We start from the raw sequence: 22,923 nt of genomic DNA, 5'->3' as shown, positions 1-22,923 counted from the left end.
TGTCGAAGGTGGTGTCAAAATCTTCGTCGATACTCTTCATAAGCGAGTGCATGTTGAGCTCTCCGACATATTCACAGTCACGTGGAACGGGAATGGCAACGTGAAAGCATCTGTTGAAAACGACTGGCATGGGACAGTTTGTGGAATGCTCGGTGATTCTGACGGTGATGCCAGTAATGATATGAAGATGCTGTTGCCGACTGGTCGCTTAAAATTTACTCAAAATGCAACTGAGTTCGGATATAGTTGGGAGATTCCAGGCAGGTAAGAACGAGATGTTTTTTTACATAGCTATTAATTATTATGCACGACACAAAGAGTTGGATTTGTTTTTTTATGTTACTCAAAGTTATAGTGATACAGTCTACCTGAGAAAATGCAGGAATACAAAAGACAAACAATGAATTACGTATATTTCAGTTATATTTACGGAATCTGTGTAAAACCATAATTGGCATTTGAAGACATGCTGTAACCACTGAAATCTCGATGATAGCGAGAATGTCACGAGACTTGTTTTTGCCTTCAAATAGTGTTCCATGGCAACCACTGACCTATATATAAATAAGATCAAATTTGGACAACTGCTGCAATAATTTCTTTTACTGAAATGACTCTGCATGTTATATTCATTTCATAAACTAAATATCCCAACATAAAAAGGATGGTTATTTACTCTAATGTCAAATCTCAGCGTTTGAATTTTAAAACGCCATAGCCGTAACGTTGTGTAGTGTTCTATATGAAACCCATGCAACTTATACATTTGCTTGTAACAAACGTTTTTTCACACGAGATTAAAACGCGCGCTTCATGATGCTTCAAACCGTACCTCACGTACTTGTAATCCTCTTTCATTTCAGTTGTGATCCGAGTTATGACTTGTATTAGAAGTATATCATCATCATTCCAGCTGCTGACCGTCACCCTGGTTACTAGATGATCCGTCTAACTAAGAATGAACATTAAACAAACGGACGTTTACGATTATCTGTAAAAATTGTATCACAATCACGAAGAACGTATTGTACACATGCAGAGTTTAGTACAAACATATTAATATACTTTGGCATTATCATAAAATCATTTGTTCTGAAACAATTCCTGCACATGCGTGCCTGATTATGTAATAATTACTAGTGCTTTGGTCTTGTAAATGCAATTAAAACAATATATAGCAATAACAATAAGACTATCTGCTATCTTCATAATAATGTTACAGGGTGTAGTAAATTTGCGGTATTGCACGGGGTATCTGAAAAGCGAACTTCGAATAAGGAACGGTTATGCGATATTCCAAGGTTCAAAAGTTTTTTATTAGTTTTCATCATCTTGCTCATATATCGGCGTAACAGCCGGTTATGTCAAATGATGTACTAAGATTGTCACGAGCACTCCACAAAGTGTGCGCTCATGCACCCAGACATTACTTTCCGAACTCCGAGGCACAGACTTCTCATAGACTATAGTGTCTAAATTCATGGTCGCTTTTATATTTCATTCGCTTACTTCATCATACTTGTTCTTTAACAGGAATAAATTAAACAGATAGTAAAAACATATTCGTCGATTGACAATATCAATTTCAGAGACTGTCAACTTAAACAACAATATCATTTCCATCTCTATTGTCCTGTTTTAACATTTAGCGACGTGATTGCAATAAACTGACTATAATGATAAAGAAAATAACGTTGATTCGCATAAATCTTCATTTGGGACTGTGGTGTTTCGCAGCTTTCGACACAACTAGTACTGTCATTATTGTGGTATTAGTAATAAGAGAAGATGGTTTAACTATGCAATCGACACCTATATGTAACACACAACACATATCTATGGATCACCACAAAAGGACAGCATTTACACATAGTATATCATTCAATATGTATATAAGACAAACACAAAATTACTACATTGGAAAAGAGTTTATTACTGTTAGGTCTGTGGTGTTAAAGCGGAAATGGCTGTAATTTGGGATATTTATTTTGTTGGAAGATAACCACATAATGATGATTAAATATGGTTTTAGACACAATTGCATGGGCAAAGTGACGCTACACAAGACTAAGGTAACAGAAAATGCATTAAGAAACTTAAGACCGAGGAGTCACCATTTTGTTTAAACCAGCCACGAGGTAGAGACTGTGGGAAATTACGAGGCATGACGCACAATGTTATAAGAAATAACACATACCATCACCAGTGCGAGATCATGGGGTAGAAGCCTCTCAAGAAGGCGACATATTTGACATTTCGCCCGGGCCAGGTAAGTTCTCATCTTGTACCATACAGTCCAGTCATTCTAGCAAAAAAGAGGGGCAAACCCGTCACAAACTGCAACAGAAATAATTTCTTCACAGTGCTTTTCGGAAAGGTATCTAGATTGACATACTAAAAGTCTAGGAATATCTAGGCGTCCGATATATACCTAATTTGCATATATTCAAAATGGCGATTTTGCACATTTTTACAACATGGAAATATAACTATTTGAACATATCTTTAATTCTAGATAAGGTATTTTAAAAATTCATGATGCTATGGTATTGTTTTGAGTCATTAGAAGGTAAAAGGGTGCCAAATGTGTTGATTGGGTAGAGGAAAATTAGCATAAATCCAATATGGCCGCGATAATATAATTATTTAATGTAACTTCTGATCCAGCATAAGTAATAAGTATAAGATGCTAGAATACAATTTTAAACAGAATCGTACAGTACAGAAAAGATGTAAATAAATGGTTTCCTGGGTAGACGGATGCTTCATCTGCATAAATTCAACATGGCCGTCACATCTAAAAGAAAAACTAGAGGAATGAAACACCTTGGTTGGATCTACAAATCTGCTATACTATATACATAATAGACCATTTAAACGTACATTTTCAACTCTATAAACTATATTTTTGATTTAACAAACTGTATTAAATAGTTATAATTCTGTCCAAAAGTTTATTGTTTGATTAATGTAATTGCTAATCGTCATCACTATCTTCATCAGATATCTGAACTACATTTGTGCATCCAGATCCTAGACATTGACCACAAACTGCAGAACATTCAAGGCAGGTACACCTGAGACTGCAACAGTCTGTGGAACAGTGGCATCTCACTATCTTCAAAGCAAATTCAGGTGCTGACTCCTTGTCAGACATTACAGGAATGACGTTCGGTTGTGGATTGCGTCCTGTGATTTTCTTCCTGGCAAAAAACCTGATTCCTTTCTTTATCACAACTTGATTGTCCATAAAGGCGATACACCCGTCCGAGAAGAACAGGGCCCCTAGTTCAGTCCGACGCCTACCTGAGGCGAGGGTGAGTGGGAAGACTGTTTTCCACGTCAAAAGTTTGAGTGGTGCTGATCGGAGAAGCTCAAAGGGCAGTCAGGCTGCTTAGAGCGGCCAACACAACCGATAAGTTCCAATTATTTGGTTCCTTCATTCAGGGTCTACGCCTCTGAAAACAGCCTCTTGATGGTAGGACAACCGGCTAGCCTCGTCCCCAAAGAATCCCAATGGTGGGTAACAAGGCTGATCTATAGCCAACAATCGCTGAAACGACAAGTCCATTTTGTTCAAACAATGGACGAAAAGTCAGCTATCTGGCCAACAAAGGGATAGCATGGATCTCCCTTCCACTACACTAATCAGTGTACGCACGTCATTTCGAGGCGCAGGCTGTGTTGGTGGGATCCCTGTTCGCTCTGGCCAGGACGTTTGCAGCCCACTCAGCCACGAGAGGGCGTCTGCTTGACCGTTTCTCGCCCCTGGAAGGTGGTGTGCGGCTAGCTCCTTATTGTATTCCAGGTGCCAAAGGAGAATTTGCTCCACTAGGACTGACAACGATGGGGATCTGTCCCCCCTCCTTGTAGCTACAGAAGACCATCGCTGTGTTGTCCATGCGAACTATGGGTAGAAAGTGCTAATTGCACTTCTTTCAGTTCGAGCCAGTTGATATGGCAGTCCTGAATCTAATGCAGGGGCCATAGCCGTGGCGAGTGGGTCCAAGGGAACCCCCTGCCTGAGGTTGGCAATTGCTGACCACCTGAGGGCAAGGCATCAATCGCTTGGTCCGAGAGTGTTACTCGACTCTCCAGTTCCCGAAAGAGAGCCCCGGTGTTGCAAAAAGTGCACTGTAACGGGCGGCTGCGTAACGCGACCTGGGGGAACTACCCTGTGAACCGCTGAAATCATTCTGATGATCTGCATTACTTCTCGAAGGGACACAGAGGGAACTCTGGCTAGGCGTTTGGCTAGGTCTTTTAGGCCATTGAGACTTCAGAGTGCTGGCGCCAAACAATTCATTCCAGTGGGCTGGCCACAACTTGAAGGTTGAAGGTTGCCACTCTGCTCTCAGTGCGTGGATTGTTTCCGACTAACCAGTCGAAATATTCCATGAACACGGCCACCCCTTTTGCCCGTCCCACCGAATTAAAGAAAATTGTGGTACCGGGGTCGGGGTAGACATTGAAGAATCCGATCGGGCGCGAGATTTGACTCCAGACTCTGCTGGCTTCAGTCTCAAAGTTTCCAGCGGAAAAGGTTGAGCATAAAATTGACCTACCCTAAGGACTTTCCCACGAGGGACCAAGGTCCTCCCATCAACACCGTCTGTGCGTTCCCCCCACGTCCAGCACTCGGCGGGATCCAAAGCAATACCGAATACAGAAATCTGGATCCCAGAAGTGACAGTCCTACCGAGAGTGACTTTCAGCATCGAAGGTGGGGTGGCTAGTTGAACATCGGGTCACTAGTATCGATGTCCCCCCTCACCCCACAGCGTGGCTCACGGAGTCACTACGAGGAGCAGACTCTTAGGGGCCGCTCGAGGCTGCACATTTAAATGATACTATTTTGACGGCCATATTGGATTTATGTTATTCAATCAAATGTTTCACAATCACACACATCAAACCATATCGCAGCAACTTGAATATCTAAAAAATGTCATTTAGAATAAAAGATATGTCATATGTCATAATAGTTATATTTCCCATGTTGTAAAAATGAACCAAACGGCCATTTTGAATATATGCAAATTAGGTATATTTCGGAAGCCTAGATTTTCCTAGACTTTTAGTATGTCAATCTAAGCACCTCCCCGGAATGTATTGTGCAGAAATTATTTTTGTTGCAATTTGTGATAGGTCAAACCATAAATTGACTGGACTAATATTCCCCGCTGAGTTCGCTTGTCAAAACCGGATTTCAATAGTTTCCTCTGGAGACCATCTTCATCAATTTCCAAGTCCAATTTGCAACGTCGGCATATAGCGTATGTTGTCAGTGTCCACGCCTCGGCGATGGCCGTTACAAATTCGTACTAAGGACACAGGAAATGTTTTATTAAAAATAAGAAGATCGATAGTTACACTATTGCCTGTCACAATAACTAATAATGATACTGCAAGTGACATTTCAACACGCCAAATGAAACAAAATTTAATAAATATTTGGATGAAATATCGATTTAAGAATATCGTAATGTATATGAGAGGTCACTAACCCGCGGCGTTGTTGCACGTTATCTAACAGCTTGTATTATTATAATACTCCATGTCTCATCTTACACACGCTAGCTGAAGGAGGATCAATCTGATTAAAATATGGTGTAGTGTACGGGCTTTAATTATTTTGGCTATAAACTTATTTTAATTTTAGTTTTTATTACTTTTGTTATTAATGCCTTTTTTTATTTTATTATTTTACTTTGATTTTGATTTTGTGATTTTTTTTAATTCCGCCCTACATACATCTGATCCGACGCCTATGTAAGTCTCGTTCAAATCTCACGTAAGTAACAGCCAATCACAGTCCCCCTTTTATACAGGCTGTCGGTTGCTTACTTTTCAGTGTAGCGATACTCTACGGGCAATCTTTCTGTACATTATATTGTGCCCACTTGAATAAATCATTAATAGAAAATTACTAGTATATTTTTATTTACAAAAGAAATTCCACAACATTTTACAATTTGTGTCATTACATTGAATATTTTGTTTTCACTTCCAACAAATGTGTACACTTCCTGACACATCTTTGCCAGCCAAGGTTCGTTTATTCAGTCATTGCTGAATAAATATTTCCTGAAGAATGATTGCGATGTGTTCCAAATAAAAATATTTTATTCCAGTCCAAATCAGCTCAATTACTTTAATAAAGAGTTATTGTATAATGTACAAAATGTTGATACATTTTGATGAATATTTACAGCTACGGCTTCAATACCGTAGACGATTTTGGCCCGATCGTCAACAAAACATCACCCGTCTCCAAGGCAAGCGACTGGAAAAAGACACCGATGTTCGGTCCGGTGGAAACAAAATCGTCACTCCCAGAATAACTACGCAAAATAACGATCTAAACTCGAACCATTCGAGCCACAATATAAACATAAAAAAATGACTTAAGTAGCATTTGACAATGATAAACTTACCGAAAAGCCGCTAACGTCGGTATAATCCGCCATTTTATTTGAGTGTGTTTGCCACCTGACTCTGCCCGGTGACGTCATCATGTGCGCTATAGAAGGAGGTCTGTGATTCGTTGACTAAAATCGTCGATGAAAATGAAATGAAAATGAAAATACACTGTATCAGCTAGAGTTTTATCGTAATAAAGAGTCGATAGCGGTTTCTATGTACTGATGTACAGGTTTATTTCGAACGGTAATAAGGAGGACGAATCAGAGCGTCCGTTACAAACGATGCTGGCACTGTCATATAGTGTAGACAATGTCAGCGTCAATAAGCATCACAATATACGTGACACCGTGAACACCGTAAAAACTGTAAAAAATATAAAATAATACAGTACTGAGCGTATACATATGCACCTTACACGTGCAAAAGGTGAAAACTAGAAAGCATAATATGTTTATCATACACAGAAATGGCAGCAAATAATATTATGAACGCAAAACTCCACTCAGAAGGGTCAAACTTACACAGCGGGAACATTTACAATTCGATTTGATGACACTGAGTGAGACCGATACATAAAATGCATATTTACCACGCTGCGACCATTAAAACTCTATGATAAATACGAGTGTCTCTGACTTTCTGAGCCTCATGGTGCGGACCAAAGCGGACTGGTACATAACAAACATAATCATAAAGGTCAGAAACTTCTGACTACAGCCTCTAGAACCCGCCACTAGGCGCTAAGTTCACTTTACCAAAACCAAATCCCAAGAAAATAGGAACCTATAGCTGTTGTGAGCAACCAAACAGCGGTACTAAATTAACGCGTCATGATACACGCATGCAAACAGGTCAATGCCACAATCTCAAGTGAAAATACCAAAACAAAGAGTCCATGCAAGTTTCGACACAGAGGGCGGGCAACATACCTCCAAGTAATTTCTGCCAGTCTGCTACGGCGAGCTACGGCAGCTACATACACGGTTCACCGCCTGAGGCACCCTACTTTCACTCAAACATCACTGACCACCCACTAGAGGGCGACAGATAATTTACGCAATTGACGTATGGCATGGATGGTTCTACACACATGATTCAGTATTATAGGGAATGTGATGTTGTTCGTAGATGCTGCGTGAACCAAACGCACTGTACTATACCACTTCATTGCGCGTATACAAACTGCACAGCAAAGACCCATGAGTCAAAGTACGAGTCTAGTATCAAACGATATTCGTAACAATATAGCACTGTTAATCTACGATATAAACAGAGGTTACATATTCAACCGTTATTTGTCTTCCTTTTTGTTTGCAAATACAATAATTAAGCAAAACAACCCATATAATCCTTCGAAGCACCCGGTACATATTGCACGGATCAGCACATCATGTGTTTAGTTTCCCATTGTTTGGCAGCCAGGGATCGCTGCACATGCCGCTCAATATATGTATTGTTGGCAAGTCGAAAAAATCAATGAGTTGCGGTAACACGTACAATATCAATAGAAAGTCGTATTCCAAGGACTTTACTGTAGCAATCGCGAGAAAGAGAACGATTTATAGAAAAAGATTGCTTGAATGATCCATGACAATATAGTTAACAAATGAATGAAGATGAACGAATAAATAAATAAAAATACATGATGACAATAATTATTTTGCGCATGTTTCTTGATATATTGCTAATTCAGAACAAAAATTAAAATGTATCAGTGATATACGAAGTTATTACGACATATTCAAATACTATTTCGAAACATGAACTTATAACTAAACAATATACATGCCATTAGCAACGTAAGCGAAGATATATATATATATATATACGAAAAAATGGAGTGCATGATCATTGTTTGCTTATTTCAACCGACATAAACGGACAGTACTGACAATAAGAGTATTACCATTTTGTTTAGTCTGTCTGTGTATCATATTGTAACAACACATGCTTATAGCAGTATCAATACTGGCGTCTAGCAATTTCGTTGCATAGTCACATGGACGTAGTAAGTAACCTATTATATCACATTATTAATAATACACCACCACCAGTAAAAAAAAAATGTCATCGAAACCATTTTTAAGGAGTATCTAAGGAATATTTTCAATTATTAGAGTTTTCAACGTATGTACTTACATGATCTGCACTCTTTGGCGACACAGTAATCCAAAATTGGTCATAACAGTGAAAATCATTATTTGTAAGAAGTAGAATATTACCTCATATTTGACATTCTACATTTTTAACGATATTTGCAGTTACTATACACATACATGATGCAATCAAAATTCTCAGATTACTATTACTGTATTTAATAATTTGTAATATTGATATCCGGGGTACACGATCATCGCATAGCCCAAGACGCTTTTTTATGTCCTGTGTACGGCAAAGTCTAATGTTTCAAAAACACGGAATATGTAACAAAACACTAAACCAGCATGTCACATCATGATGCACACAATCGTCATAATGATGGTATTATCGTCTATACACGCAACATTATTAACGCCTGGTCTATCGTGATTATGTCAATGCGTACTGATAAGAGAGTGAGTCGACACTGCTGTTCTGTGCTGTACCGTGTAAAGCACATATTCAAACACGCGTTAATTTGTCTACAGAATAACTACGTCTATAGATAGTCAAAAATACACCATCATCTTTGAAGTATTGAAAGCCAACTTTTGTGAAGGATAGCGGTAAGTATGTTCAATTTATGTACTATTGTATTGTACTATTCAAAGCGAATACATACTCTCTTAATTATTAGGAGCACATCGATCGTAATGCCATCACAGTCGCTGGAAACCAAATAAATATCAGAAAATACCCCATGTTCAAGATCGTAACATTGATTGGTTAGAATGCGATCACGTGGTGGTAAAATTAGTTTATTTTGACTTGGAGTAAATAATAAAAATCCAGTGACCCCGATTTCTGTATTGTGCAAGCGCAGTCGTAGCGGTACAAAATCCAAAATGTCGTCGATACAAACCCGATTTATGTTGTTGTTTTCGGTGTAATAAAACATTTAATTACCTCAGACACGGTTGATATTCAGTTTTAAAGCCCGACATGAGAATTATTGACTTCGGTTACGTCTCGGTCAATATTATCATAGAGGTTACATTATAGTGTGATAATGTGAAGTTATGACGTCACAAAAACCTTTTAATTATGATAGTGGCGATTCATAACAAGCAATAATAGTGATCATCATCTAAAACAATAGTATATTTAAATTATAGATATTTCATTATGCTTCTTTTGATATTGGTGTGTTCGATTCTTATCGCCGTGGATGCCGATCTTGACTTTCAGGTACGCTTACATATTTATATTTTACGTGAATGCATGTGTTCGATTTCTGATTCTGATTCTCCGACGACGAGTCTCCACAGATCGTTTTTCTGCCCGGAACTTGCTGACTCATATTGTCGCAAAGCGCCGGCTTGTCATAAAACTCTTTTTGGACTATCTAAAAACGTGCCAATTTTGTCGTAAATGATCTCCTGCGCATGCGTATTGCGTTGCCTCTCGCATTAGTTTTGGGGTCTCCAGAGGATGTCATCCATAAAATTAAATCAGTGTAGCCTAATGGACAAAAACGAGATGTTATTGTTGTTAACATAACAATGGTTATATATATATATATATAGTAGCACACTGCATTCAATACACTCACATATGTACCTATACCCCACTTAGACCATCTGGCAAATATATACAATTGTAACTGCACTGTAACTCATATACACATTGACTAACTGACATTATTCACATGTGTGTAAGTGCATTGGGTTTAAATTACTTTGAAAAAAATTATCGATAGTTGCTTAGATATAAATGCTTATGTTGAATTTGAATTTAAGAGAAAAATCTATTGACTGTATTACGAAAACGACTTAGGTATTTGAAAAAAATTAAAGCAACAAAACGTGGATCTGTATTTTCTATGAATATAAATGTGGTATTTAAATTTAAATGTTCATAACTAAAATGACTTATAATTGCGTTTAGAAGAACATCGATCATAATATACATCGTTTCCAAAGAGGGCCATGGACACCACATTTTCATTTTGACGATGAAGACGGAGATGGGAGTAAGTACAATTCAGAAGAAACTGGTTCGAATTTGATAACTTTGACTTTAATTAGGCCAATAGTGTTTGCAGATACTCTATCCGCAAGCCGCAAACAGTGGACAGTGACTTGAATGCATATTATAGTTAACGAGTAAATCAACTTTAAGTATATAACCAATAGATGGCGTGCTTACTATTCTTCGGTTAATTCGGTTAATGTGTAGATATACAAAGAACAAATCAGTGTTAGTTGCAGCTAGTCAAGGTAACGAGGTACATGCTACCTTTGTACTATATGACAAGATGGATAATTACGTATGCATGCAGATGTAGAAATAAACAATTATTATTATTATTATTATTATTATTATTATTATTATTATTATTATTATTATTATTATTATTATTATTATTATTATTATTATTATTCGACTAACATTGATTTCATTGGTGATTGCCATGTTTGCGTTGTTACTCAGAGGTGCGGTGTGAAACTGAATGTGGAGGGGTTGTTCGAGATAACTGCCTCCCCGGCGAATATGACCTTCCCTGCTTTGTGGAGAAAATCTTCGTGCAGAAATGTTGTATTCGTAAGTATATCTTGGATATACATTTCAGTACTGTTATATTATGTGAATGAATTTATACATTGGCAATCAACGACAGCGTTACAGCTGGTGATTTCTTGAGAGACAGAGCATGGTATTACTGGACATAATTCCCCACTCATTGCAAACTTGTTAGTAGCTGGCCTGAAAGTTTCAATGTGTTGTTGAGAGGATGTTGTTATTTCAAGTAGCCAAGTGTAGACCCGGCTTCTGATTGGTTAGTGTCAAAATATGGTGGAATTAAAAACAAAATGATTTGTTGATGAACTTATTATGTTAATTTTGCCCAGTACTTCAATTTGAATTAAAGTAGCTAACACCAATGGATATCGGTTAGTGTGTTGTTACTCAGAGTGACCTATAGAATTGTGCCTAATTGACTACACGATCCTAACCCCAATAGTCAGACTAATCAGAAAGCAGCTCGTTTAATTTGTTTTTCGATGTGTCAAATTCTGCTATATATCCATGCTTCGACTGAACTGGATTGGACACTTGTTTCGGGCTACGCCCTTACAACCTCTCTCTGTGCTGTGCAGTTTCCCACACTAATACACCCGTCACTTGCAAATGATTGACAGCGCGAATGACCAATCAGCGACAGCGTCACAGCAAATGATTTTTAGACAAGCAATGATGTTATTAAAGGTCATAATTACCCGCTGTGAACTTTAAATCAACTGGCTCGAATGTTCCAGTGTTGTTGTTGATAGGGTAGATAGATCCTATGCAGTGTTGACCTTGGCCTCCTTCAACTTTTTGAGCAACCATTGTATAACTCGGCATCATTATGGGACAGATGGATGATGTGAGGGCGTAGACAGTTGTAATAGCCCACGTAGCCCTGGATCGACGACGCTGTCAGAGTAGAATGAAGTTTTTTTTTACATACAGTCGTTTTCTGTTCACATAAACACGGACATGAATCCTGCTGTATCAAAACGGGGTAGACGCGTAAGACAGGATACATAGAATACGTATGCGTACACCAGCAATGAACTAACTTTGATTGCTCGTACTCGACAATTTAAGCAAATTGCATTAAATGCGAGGTAATCTGGCTTCCGTAATGTTTCGCCCATATTTTATTGAAAAAAAAAAAAAATAAATAAATAAACAAGAGACTGTATGCAAGTCTGTGTTTCATGTTTTGAGTTACATTTGTTTTACATCTTATTGACTTGCGCCCTCTCGCAACCATTGTGGGGACTATGTTTGAACTCGTCGTTTGAGGGCGCAACTCAAGTTACAATTGTGAGGCGGGACTCGAAAAGTTTCACCGATCAATACAACAAATATTGCGTTTTAAAACTAATTATGTTTGCTTAAAATAATGTGTTTACATTACACCGTGTTTTGAGAAGGTCGCAAATACCTTTGTTTATATTTATATTATAACTAATACTATACAAATTGAAAATGTCATAATTCAAATCAAAATTAGACCTTGGATTATTATAAGCTTTTATTATTCTGCGAAGCTCTCACACGGTGCTCTACTGTCTTAACCCATGACCTCATTGCACGAGCTTCTTAACAGTATATGTCTTAGTTTAATTATTATTTAAACCAAAAATAGGCATGGAATGCTTTAATATTGGCGGAATTTGTCGATCTGAAGCAAAGCAGTATGAGATGGCTATAACATCAACGTACTGTGCACAGACAGGATTCCAATGCTATGTCAGTAAGTAGAATATTAGACAAAAAATATTAGGCTGTGTTTGGTTGGGCCGTACAACACGCATTACTCGTAAACAAGGATGGATGAGACTGACTAGTAAAAATGTTTAAAAGCAGTGAAAAACAACTTAAATTAAATAAACGACAAAGACAAAATAATAGCCATATTAGTTTCCATAAGCACACCAATGCGTGTAATATCGTGGCCATTTATTTATTCTAATGTATTATACATCAATGAACTTGAGATTAAGGCAAAATGTCGAATTCCAAATGTTGAAAACGATTCACAGGTTTTCAAAGACATCAACATTTTGCTGTTTCATTTAGAAAAAACTTAACAAACATTTACACTTTTGAAAGTAATGCCTACTTGAGATGCAAATGATGGCCTTTATTTTATTTGCCCAGATCACAAAGACGCCAATCAATATAATGTAAGCAGGGAAAAGAAAACGGCTCGTTTTATGCTAATTAGTCGGACGTGTCACATAACACTCCACGTTGCTAAGACGCGCACCACTGTACCTTGTACTATTTCTTAGGGCCTCCGTACGAGCTGCTTGTAGAACGTTTGAAGAAGTAATCTTTCTGTCTAAACAACTAGCCGAAAGTAGAGTTTTGCCGGGTGTGTTTCTACCAGTTAATTGTCTCTGAAATTACGATGGAATGTACCAAGACGTGTGAAATTATGGCGCCCTCTTAGTCCACTGAGGGATACCGATATATTGTTATAATATTTTGTTGTCGCTTGATTAATAAGCAGTATACTGTTCGATGTATAGCAATGTTGCTAGCAAAACAGCAATGTAAATTGCAAAATTCAAGTTGCCCAGCGGATTATTCTCGCGATGACAAATAAAACGGAAGGGTCGTCACAGGAATTGAGTCCTAAACGACGATAACCACACACGCTAAAGTCGCAAAAGCTCATTTGTAGACGCTTATGTTTGTAGATATCCTTACACTATTGCCGTTGTTCGTATGCACAAGTGACGCCCCCCTCCGCCCGCGTTTACTGACAAGTATTGACAAGTATTGGACTTCACATTACGTGTCACAGAACATGCACTTCGTGGTGGGCGTGGTGTCAACTTTTAACCAATAAAACCAATGATATTATTTACATTGTATCTATCGGCGTCTTTGTGGTCTGGTCGAACTTTTCATAACAGACTAAATTGAAAATTGGAAAATTGAAAGCACATTTTATTTGGGGTTGAACCTTTGCGTTAAATATATCCTAATTCACATTTATTTTCAGTCACTTCTTATAAGTCTATTGTCGTAATGAAAATCGAATAAACCAATGGCCACCTGATGCGCCTCAGGGGGCATTAAAGGCGGTGGTCGTCGCGCCACGCATGCGCGAGATATATGGGTCTCTTATAAACAAAGATGGCGACTTTGACTGTTGCACAGATCAACAAGTACAAACTGAGACGCTACCAAATTTTAATTAGGTATTTTTTAGGTGATTAGAAGGTATCGAAGGAGTCACCGGCGGTAATTAGTGCAAGTCGCGCCCACATCACATCTCATACTTGAGAATATCATTACAAGAGCGCATTGGATTATGGGAAAATCAATGCTTATCAACACAAATTTCGCACATGCGCAGCCCGACGACCTCCGCCCTTTAATATCAAGTTTGTTAACGCATTATACAATAGACACAGAATAAACGAATGACCAGCATATGCCACGGATTCGCAATCCAAGTTATAGGATGATTTTCATACATACAATTTTTCTTCTGAATTGTACTCAAATTTCAACTTCCTGTGTTACGAGCGTTCGTAACATGAACTGTGGTTAGTGTGGCTGTACGTACTGTACACATGATTGCCCATTGAATTGACAGCCGCCTGAGGGCGCCGTATCACTATAACAGTTGACGGAAAGGAACTCGTGTATGTTTATGACAATATTCTATTTTCGTCCTCAAAGAACGATGTCATGCGTGCAATGGTGTGTGCATCCAGGGCCCCAACTGTCCCCATGCCACCCAACCATACAACGTTCATGGTATGTCCTGTAAATGTCTAACAGGTGAAACATGCTGTCTTCTAGAATGTGAGTTCAAGTTGATGTTTTGGTGTTGGAATTGATATAAGGTGTTAATACTGTTCCTTAAAAAAACATTTGTTAATGCTAGTGACATTGGAGGTAGGCCGCCGCTGTCTCGCCTGACTTGTTTTCATATGCAAATTTCAAGTGTTAATACTGATGACACATGGAGTGCGTTTCGATATACACCGTATTCGTCATTTAGGGTCACGCGACACGATTGTGTGACAGTCTTCCGAGTGTAATGCCATTAATACGATATTCTAGCGTGAACGAGGCCTAAACAAAGATAAACACATTCACACTTTTATCACCGTTTTCCGGAAGTTATATCCGTATAAAGTGAATTAGTGTCCGTCAGTAGCTTCTCTTTATTGAATCTGTGGCACACTCACCTGTAGGCTAGCGGTCAACCTATTTCGCAGGTGAGATTTGCACTCGGGTCAACCGAACCAAAAACCAATACCGGTGACCGCCTGCTATCAATATTATTTTTGCAGCCACTAATAGCTGTGAAAGCCACACTGACTGTTGGGGGCGCTGCGTTCACGAAGCAGACAAGTGTTTACCAGACGAGACGGAGTGCGTTGACGAACCCTGTACCTGTAAATTTGGAGATAAGTGTTGCTTGAAGGGTAACAGTCTTTTGTCATATTATTATTATAATAATAATTTAAAATATAATAACATATGACGTCAAAACATAAATCAGACCAGTAATCGATACATTTTACAGACACTTTAGTAGCGGAAATCACTGTTTACAATTCATGATTAATATAAAAAAAAATCAATAATTTTTTAAAATATTTTTCTTATTCAGAATGCAATCCAAGTGGTGAGTTTGTTTAATAAGCATGCTTTATTCGATTATTCGTTGCCTATTTGACCTTTTTCGTTGTCAAGATGTGTATTGGCGCGTATAATTATTCTAAGTATCCCCAATCTGCTTCAGTCTGAATTATTGCTTGATACGCACATTCTGTATTCATTGAAGGAATTGACGAATGCGCCTTGAGATTTCCAGGTCGTGCATTATGTCGACCACACGGATGTAAAGTGGGCGTCGAGACGCCGGTGACGGTAGTCCCCGGTCTATGCGGTCCTGATTGCCACTGCTGCAAAAGAAGCGGTAAGGGACGTCGACATACTACAATCCATTTAACCATTGCCACGTGGTCGCACAGATTTGATGAACTCATCACACGCCGTGTTTAATGTGAAGGAAACCATACATTCACAAGCAGGCGATTTAAATCGGGGGGGGGGGGTGCACTAAGAACTGTACAATTTATATACAGATTACTATCATTGCAATTCACAGGCTCGTGCAGTGACTGTGGTGGAGAATGTAGAACGGCCTGCTGGCCTGGTGAAATATCCCAGAAACATTGTGACTGCACAGCTGCTGGTCACCATTGCTGTGTCGCCCAGACTAGTAAGTGAAATGTAATTATGTAATTATACCGTTCTAATTAAACTGCAGGTAAAAACCCGTTCCATATTTACAATAAACTATACGTAAAAATTGAGTATTTTTACGACTACACAAATTTCCTGGTACCCCGTAACTTACGTGAAACTCAATTGTAATTCAGTCTTTTCGTTGTTAAATGTATTCCACGGACATTTTATTTATCTACTGTATATTTATTTCGTTTACACAGGAAATGGAGTTGGAGGTACGTAATAATCAACCAATATACGTATGATCATTATGTATAAATTATCTGGTACAACGAATGGCGCGTGCATCATTACAAACCCTACCACTTTGAATATATTCTTATTTTACTTATATTAAAACACACCATTTAAACATTGGATTGTAAATGCCTACATTAACATTTGGTAACAGACCGGTTTCAGTCTCATTGGATATTTATTGTCTTCAACTTCGCCAACTTGTAAACCTTAACACTCGGGATGTAATACTCACTAAACTATCCGTCAAGACTTAGCATAATAGGCAAGTGACAAGTGACAAGTGTTCGTCTATGCACTTTTTACAAAGCTTCGAATACGTCTTGTATATATTAGAAAACATTGCATTATTTGTTACTGAACATCGAGAATATTTGTAACATAATTTTTGTATGATAATTTTTGCACCTAAAACACGCCGACCTAAACGGCAACGGGAAACAAATCTCAGTGAATACTAACAGTGTAATAAATGTGTGGAATTACGTTTTGTTTTATAACTTAATTGCAAACAATCCCCATGTTTGTTCGCACCGACTACGATGAAGAGATTAAGAACAGAAATTATCTCTCGTAACTGAGTTATCGATTACATTTTGTTGATTTAGGTTCAGATGTTAATTCTATGTCTCATTTCTCCAAATAGGGGGTGGAATTCATGGTTCACCCAACTACACGTCCTTTGACGGGTCAAAGTTCGAATATCACGGAACCTGCTCATACGTGTTATTCCGAGAGTGTACAACAGATCCCCAATTTGTTGTTATAACTGATCATATGAACGGCCAAGACACAGAGGACCACTATCGTTCGTATGTCGTCAATGTCCGAATCATACTGGCCTCGACTAGAATTGACATCACCTCGAATGACGTCAAGGTAAGCCAATAAAACTTTGTCGTGTTTGTCCGTCTGTCGTCTGCACGCCCACTTGAAAGTTACAGCTACGTGCTGACGTCATTTCTTTGCATACTATTTGCTCAAAATATCTCAAAACTCAATTCGTGCCTTTCAATATGACTTGCTATATAATTGCATGCTAACAATGATAAAGATTAGTTTTGGATTGAAATTCGAGCATAATAATTGTCTAATTTGCATAATGTGCACATTTCAATAAAATTTGTTTCATAGAAGCTCGGGGATGATTCAGAGACGTGAATAGTTTATGTTGACATGCATATTGTTTATATAATTATTATTAGCCAATTTCTCAAACAAATATTTAAATTGAACATGTGGTAGAGGTGCTTTTGTTGAATAAATTCAGACTGAAAACTACACTAAGATGTACAATTGGAGCTATTGAAAGTCTGTTCTTAAATTTTGAATTGATTTTTAAAAATTTCTTTCTTTCTAAGCTTTCTTTTATTCTTACTTGTCCTCGAACCTACCAGGTTTTCAAGGAAACTACTAGTACTCTTAAACAATTTGGCATACAATCAGTACTGTAATATTCATAGTTCCTGAAAATTGGAATATACAGGTTTACTTGATCTCTCATCTGAGGTGTTGTCTGTACGATGATTAGATAATCGTAGATGATCATCTTTGTTATGGGTACAATATACTAGTATAGCCAGGATGATCTAGAGCAGCTATAATACATCGTTATTGCACCATTAACTCATTCGTGTCTCAATCGTAATCACTATTCTGAGCACGTACTCATCTTATTATTTGGAAGGTCAACTCAGTTATGTGAAATGTATACATGTATGAATGATACCACTCCAGGGAGTATCGTCGTAATAAAAATGTAACACTTTTATTCTCGTCTATATGTGTTCATCCCACGTGAATACTTATTGAAAACATAATTCAGACGGACGAGATTACACCCTTGGAATCATACTTATTACATGAGTTGATGGGTGATAAATATGCCATTTAATATACGACTTGATATATATATATATATATATATATATATATATATATATATATATATATATATATATATATATATATCAGAAATTCAGAAAGGGTACTTAAGCTTATCAAAAATACCAATTGTTTTTACTTGCATTAGTATAGAAAAGGATCATGGGAAAAACAATTCTAATTTGTATACAACTAAACTTTTTATATATGATCTATTTCATATTTTCCACAACGACTGTCAATCGGGATTAAAGGAATCATCAACTTTAATTTCTGGCATATTTGCACAATTGTCACCGTATTATCAGATCTAATGTATGCAAAACATATATGACTTAATTGCTAATAAATTTGAGCAGCAAACGTAATTGTTGTCATTTTTAAGATAATAATAATCACAATTGTTTTGTTGCGAATTAAAAAAAATTAAAGAAAAAACCAGAAAACTATAGAAAATACATAGAATTGGGTAAACTATTACCCCAATATTTGATAGCAGACATTAGGGAATACACCAGTTTTGAATTGAGAAAGTATTCTCGAAATTTCAAATGATCACGGCATAAACACACGTATCTTTTTAATTATTATTCAGTACCTATGTACAAATAACTGAATACGTATACAGTAATTTAACGTTAATATCTTCAGAAAGTACGATAAACTTTATAGCACTCACAACGTTTTAAACACTTTTCTGAATGGCACAACCTAAATACATTGCAATGTCTGTAACGATGTGTTGTCTTTAAGAGACCAAATTTGATGCGATCTGGGTGTGTGAAGTATGATGTCGGCAAATATTGTTTTCGTATTTCAGAGTAAAAAGACAGCAAAAAGTGAAATTCGTTTTCAATACAGCTCGGCCAATAATTACCAAATTTCTGTGATTTATATATATTTTGACTTATGTCTGTTTCAGTAAGTAAGTTATGTGTTGATATTCTAAATTTACAAAATGTCCTTCTTAAATCAACAGTTTAGTTTCCCATTTCCTGTTTAAAACACGCAACTCCCAGTCCGTTCGAGAACAGTAGGTTTCAACTAGTGAGGCTCATCATAAGTGGCTATTTTCGGATTTTTTTTATACTGGAGTTTATAACTAGAATAGATATATACGTATCAGCTTGGATAATATGTAGATAATATTTGACTATTCTTTTCAAATATGAATTAAATAGTTTAACGTGCTAGTTCACCTTGTACCACAAAGGCGTGGCTGCCAACATGAAATTACATTTCAAAGGGTAAAACTTTACTAGTTTTATTTGCTATTGAATTAAAAATACTACTTTTAAACAGTTATACTATGGAACATTTCTAACGGGTTACCTTCAAAAACCCAATGCTCACATTTCTTAAACACGCCCTACTTCTAAAAACTATATTTTTTGTGTGTTTGTGATATTGACTGTTAATTTCTAAGTTGTGCAGATGTGACATGTTTTTCATTCTGGACCAGTTAAACAACTATATGAGAGGAACTCTGACAGGCTAAAACTTCTACATTCTATATTTTATCTAAAATAAGCGGATTTTAATCATAAGCTCAATTACACTACTACTAGAAAGACACCTGACATAAACGTCTGAGTAAACGTGTGGAAGAAGGTGTTTTCAAATATCGTTTTATATAAAAACAAAACAGTAAATTTGATATAACAGAAAAACTTGAATACTTTACCCCGTATAACGGTTTTAGCAAACTCATAAAATATACAATAGTGATTGTAAGTTTTGGAACGGCTGATGATTTACGTAACGGTAAATTATATTGTTTTTGGGGCTGTATGTTAATAAATGTTATAACCCTTATAATTTGATTGTTGCTGCAGGTAAACGACATGTCTGTTACTGGCATCCTTCCAATGACCACCGATGAGGGAGTACATATCAATATTGGTTATGAGTATAAACTTGTTCATGTTGACTTTCCGGAGGTTTTCTCTCTGTCATGGAATGGCAGGGACAACATTATCGCAACTATTGATGAGGACTTTCACGGCTATGTATGTGGACTCCTTGGTGATGCTGATGGTGATCCACGTAACGATATGATGATGATACTACCAGATGGACTGTTCGAGCTCACTAATGATGACAATGAGTTTGGTAACAACTGGGAGGTTCCTGGCAGGTATGATATGGTATTTGTACTCGTATTGTAAACTTGATACAAGATTGATTCAATATACTGCAATCTATATTATCAGTACATCGTACAGAAGGAATATGTTTTGAGACTCTAGTGTAGAAAAACGTTCGCCATAGAAACGTCATTTTATATTACACAAGTGCAATAATGCGACGTACATCCTGTTTTACACCCCTGTTCATTAGACCGCTTATATTCTAAAACCAAATCCCCGCTAATGCCTACATTTACCCCGCTGTACTGGACATATACATTTTGGTATTATTTTAATAACCATATCATAGGTTGTTACACTAAATAACCTTTTTTCGAAATTCACCACTCGTCGCTGTCTGTGGCGTACTAATTTGCGAACACGCAACATGACGCACATATTTCGTTGACACATATTCTGGTTGTTCGTTTCATACACAATCTAATAACGTCAGCAATTTGCATAGTTATTGGACTCTGCGCCCTAATTTACATAGTTATTAGATGCGCATTCTTAGATGTCATTGTATCCCGAAACACCATAGGTTGCATTGGTTTATTACTTGTTATGACGGAGAATGAGCTTGGTCGTCACACTGTTACATATTTATGATTACGTTATTCTTTTCATTATACCAAATATGTAATATCCCGTTTGTCTTTCATAGTTGTAATATTCGCCGCGCTCCTTGAGGACCTGGGAATATCAACCTGGACGTGCAGTGGTTTCTTCAACAATTAGCAATAACTATCACACATATGCATTCAACGTATGGACCAGATCGACGCCATTGATTACTGAAGTGTTTTATTTGTCTAGAATGCTAACACTTGCCGCACACTACATTCTTTTCTATACATGTACAACATATATTTCATCACGCGTAAATTTAAAGTTTATTTTCTGGATCAGAACTAGATGGGTTGGTTTTCTTAATTCTGAGTTTGAATAAATGGCTGTAGCATTTTTACATTTCGATCAATAATCTAGAATCACATAAAATCTTCTCACATAAAAGGAAGGTTAAAATGACAGTTTAGTGGATGGGGTGTAAAAACATTGTTTGGTTGTCTTCAAACTATGTTCTAAATGGCAACATAAATAATAAATCACTTGAAAAGGACATTTTCTGCAAGAATAATAATTACTCGCGCATTGTGCAGAACATAACTCGCAAGGCGCTGCACATCTAAGTAAGGAATGTATGTGAATATTACTGTGAATAAAAAACATGCAATATGGATTTATAGAGATTACATATATTTCTAGTCATTCACGCACATGTGTCATTTGGGGAATCTCGTGTGCATTAAATCGAAAGTAACTAGATCTGAAAGTGTCCACTGCGTATTGACGTATCCATTTCAGAAAAGCTAAAATTCATCGAGTCATCAAACCCATCGCCAAGTAAAGCGAGAATTCATTGATGCGTGCCCACCGACATTCGGTTATCTCACGTATAACAATACAGTCACTACGTTAATAATCTAATTCATTCCGGCGACGAAAGGAAAGAATCATTAAAAGCAATCGCACAAGAACTCCCCAGACCCGTGACATAGAAACGTAATGGGTCTTGGAGAATCCCATAGGACTGATAGTGAACTCGATTAGAGGTGTTAGTAATAAATGAAACACTTACAAAATGCCAGGAAACCACAGAATTATACGATCGATAGCAGTTACACAATCGTCGTGTGATTTAATGTTGCGCTGACATTATATTTAAACATGCAGCAGAGTTCAACTCCATGCTGCTTTGTATATCAAAACAATACAGTTGAAAAGAATCCAGTGATTAGTAAATTAGTTAGTAACGAGATTAGAAGAAGAGAGAAAGTAATCGCCACGAACCCGCCCACGTGTTTATTTTTGAGATAAGCGTTTCAAGACAACTCCCATTTATTCCTCACGTTTTTCTAAATGAGCTAAGATATGAGGAAACTGCGCGGGCTGGCGTGCAAGTTTAAGAACCAATAAATGCGGTAACAGACGCGTAACTGACTGTTCCTATTATACCATTTGTTGTTTTCTGGTTTGCGTAACGATTACCAACATATTTCCCCGTTTGCGCACCTCCACCTAAATTAGACTGCAGATGTTTTTAACTAAAAAAACAAATGCCATTTTTGTATCCCGATGGCCTACTAAACCCACAACAATGAAACAATGTCAATACTCAACGTCAAAAGACAAACTCCAACATTTGAACCCCCAAGCAAACACAACAGAACACATTTAAGTTGAACACATTCAGCCCAACTGTTTCACCTGATACATACACCCACTTCCGGGATATAGATCGTAGTATAAGCCATGGGAGATA

The 22,923-nt window shown here is 37.3% G+C and overlaps 1 protein-coding gene and 2 long non-coding RNA genes across 5 annotated transcripts; 2 read left to right on the top strand and 1 right to left on the bottom strand.

Annotated features, from left to right (window-relative positions):
- Positions 1–86: 86 nt before the first annotated feature.
- Positions 87–1,190, top strand: LOC144343453 (uncharacterized). Its single transcript, XR_013418956.2, has 2 exons — positions 87–264; positions 864–1,190. It is a non-coding gene; the product is annotated as an uncharacterized LOC144343453 (long non-coding RNA).
- Positions 432–6,558, bottom strand: LOC144343454 (uncharacterized). The gene is made up of 3 exons (XR_013418957.2): positions 6,438–6,558; positions 833–952; positions 432–554 (listed from the first exon to the last, which is right to left on the bottom strand). It is a non-coding gene; the product is annotated as an uncharacterized LOC144343454 (long non-coding RNA).
- Positions 6,559–8,966: 2,408 nt separating this feature from the next.
- On the top strand, positions 8,967–21,853 carry LOC102800731 (BMP-binding endothelial regulator protein-like). Of its 3 annotated transcripts, none has more exons than XM_085492198.1 (14): positions 8,967–9,131; positions 9,681–9,753; positions 10,456–10,537; positions 10,999–11,109; positions 12,707–12,814; positions 14,761–14,886; positions 15,381–15,515; positions 15,704–15,718; positions 15,878–16,012; positions 16,205–16,318; positions 16,548–16,562; positions 17,231–17,463; positions 20,304–20,605; positions 21,265–21,853. In XM_085492198.1, the coding sequence occupies exons 2-14, from the start codon at positions 9,691–9,693 to the stop codon at positions 21,287–21,289; spliced, it is 1,464 nt and encodes a 487-aa protein (XP_085348324.1). In that variant the 5' UTR covers positions 8,967–9,131; positions 9,681–9,690; the 3' UTR covers positions 21,290–21,853. The 3 variants fall into 3 exon arrangements, with proteins under 3 accessions (XP_085348324.1, XP_085348323.1, XP_085348325.1); XM_085492197.1 differs by having other exon boundaries at positions 10,453–10,537; XM_085492199.1 differs by lacking the exon at positions 16,548–16,562 and having other exon boundaries at positions 10,453–10,537.
- The last annotated feature ends 1,070 nt before the right edge of the window (positions 21,854–22,923 follow it).

This window comes from Saccoglossus kowalevskii, chromosome 17 (genome assembly GCF_978046115.1).
Source record: "Saccoglossus kowalevskii chromosome 17, keSacKowa6.1, whole genome shotgun sequence".
Lineage (NCBI taxonomy): Eukaryota > Metazoa > Hemichordata > Enteropneusta > Harrimaniidae > Saccoglossus > Saccoglossus kowalevskii.
This window is presented reverse-complemented; position numbering and strand designations above follow the sequence as displayed.

Coding starts and splice junctions, on each gene's coding strand:
- LOC102800731 (XM_085492197.1), top strand. CDS start 9,691: ATGCTTCTTTTGATATTGGTGTGTTCGATTCTTATCGCCGTGGATGCC. Junction 11,110..12,706: donor CGTGCAGAAATGTTGTATTC/GTAAGTATATCT, acceptor AACCAAAAATAG/GCATGGAATGCTTTAATATT. Junction 14,887..15,380: donor AACATGCTGTCTTCTAGAAT/GTGAGTTCAAGT, acceptor TTATTTTTGCAG/CCACTAATAGCTGTGAAAGC.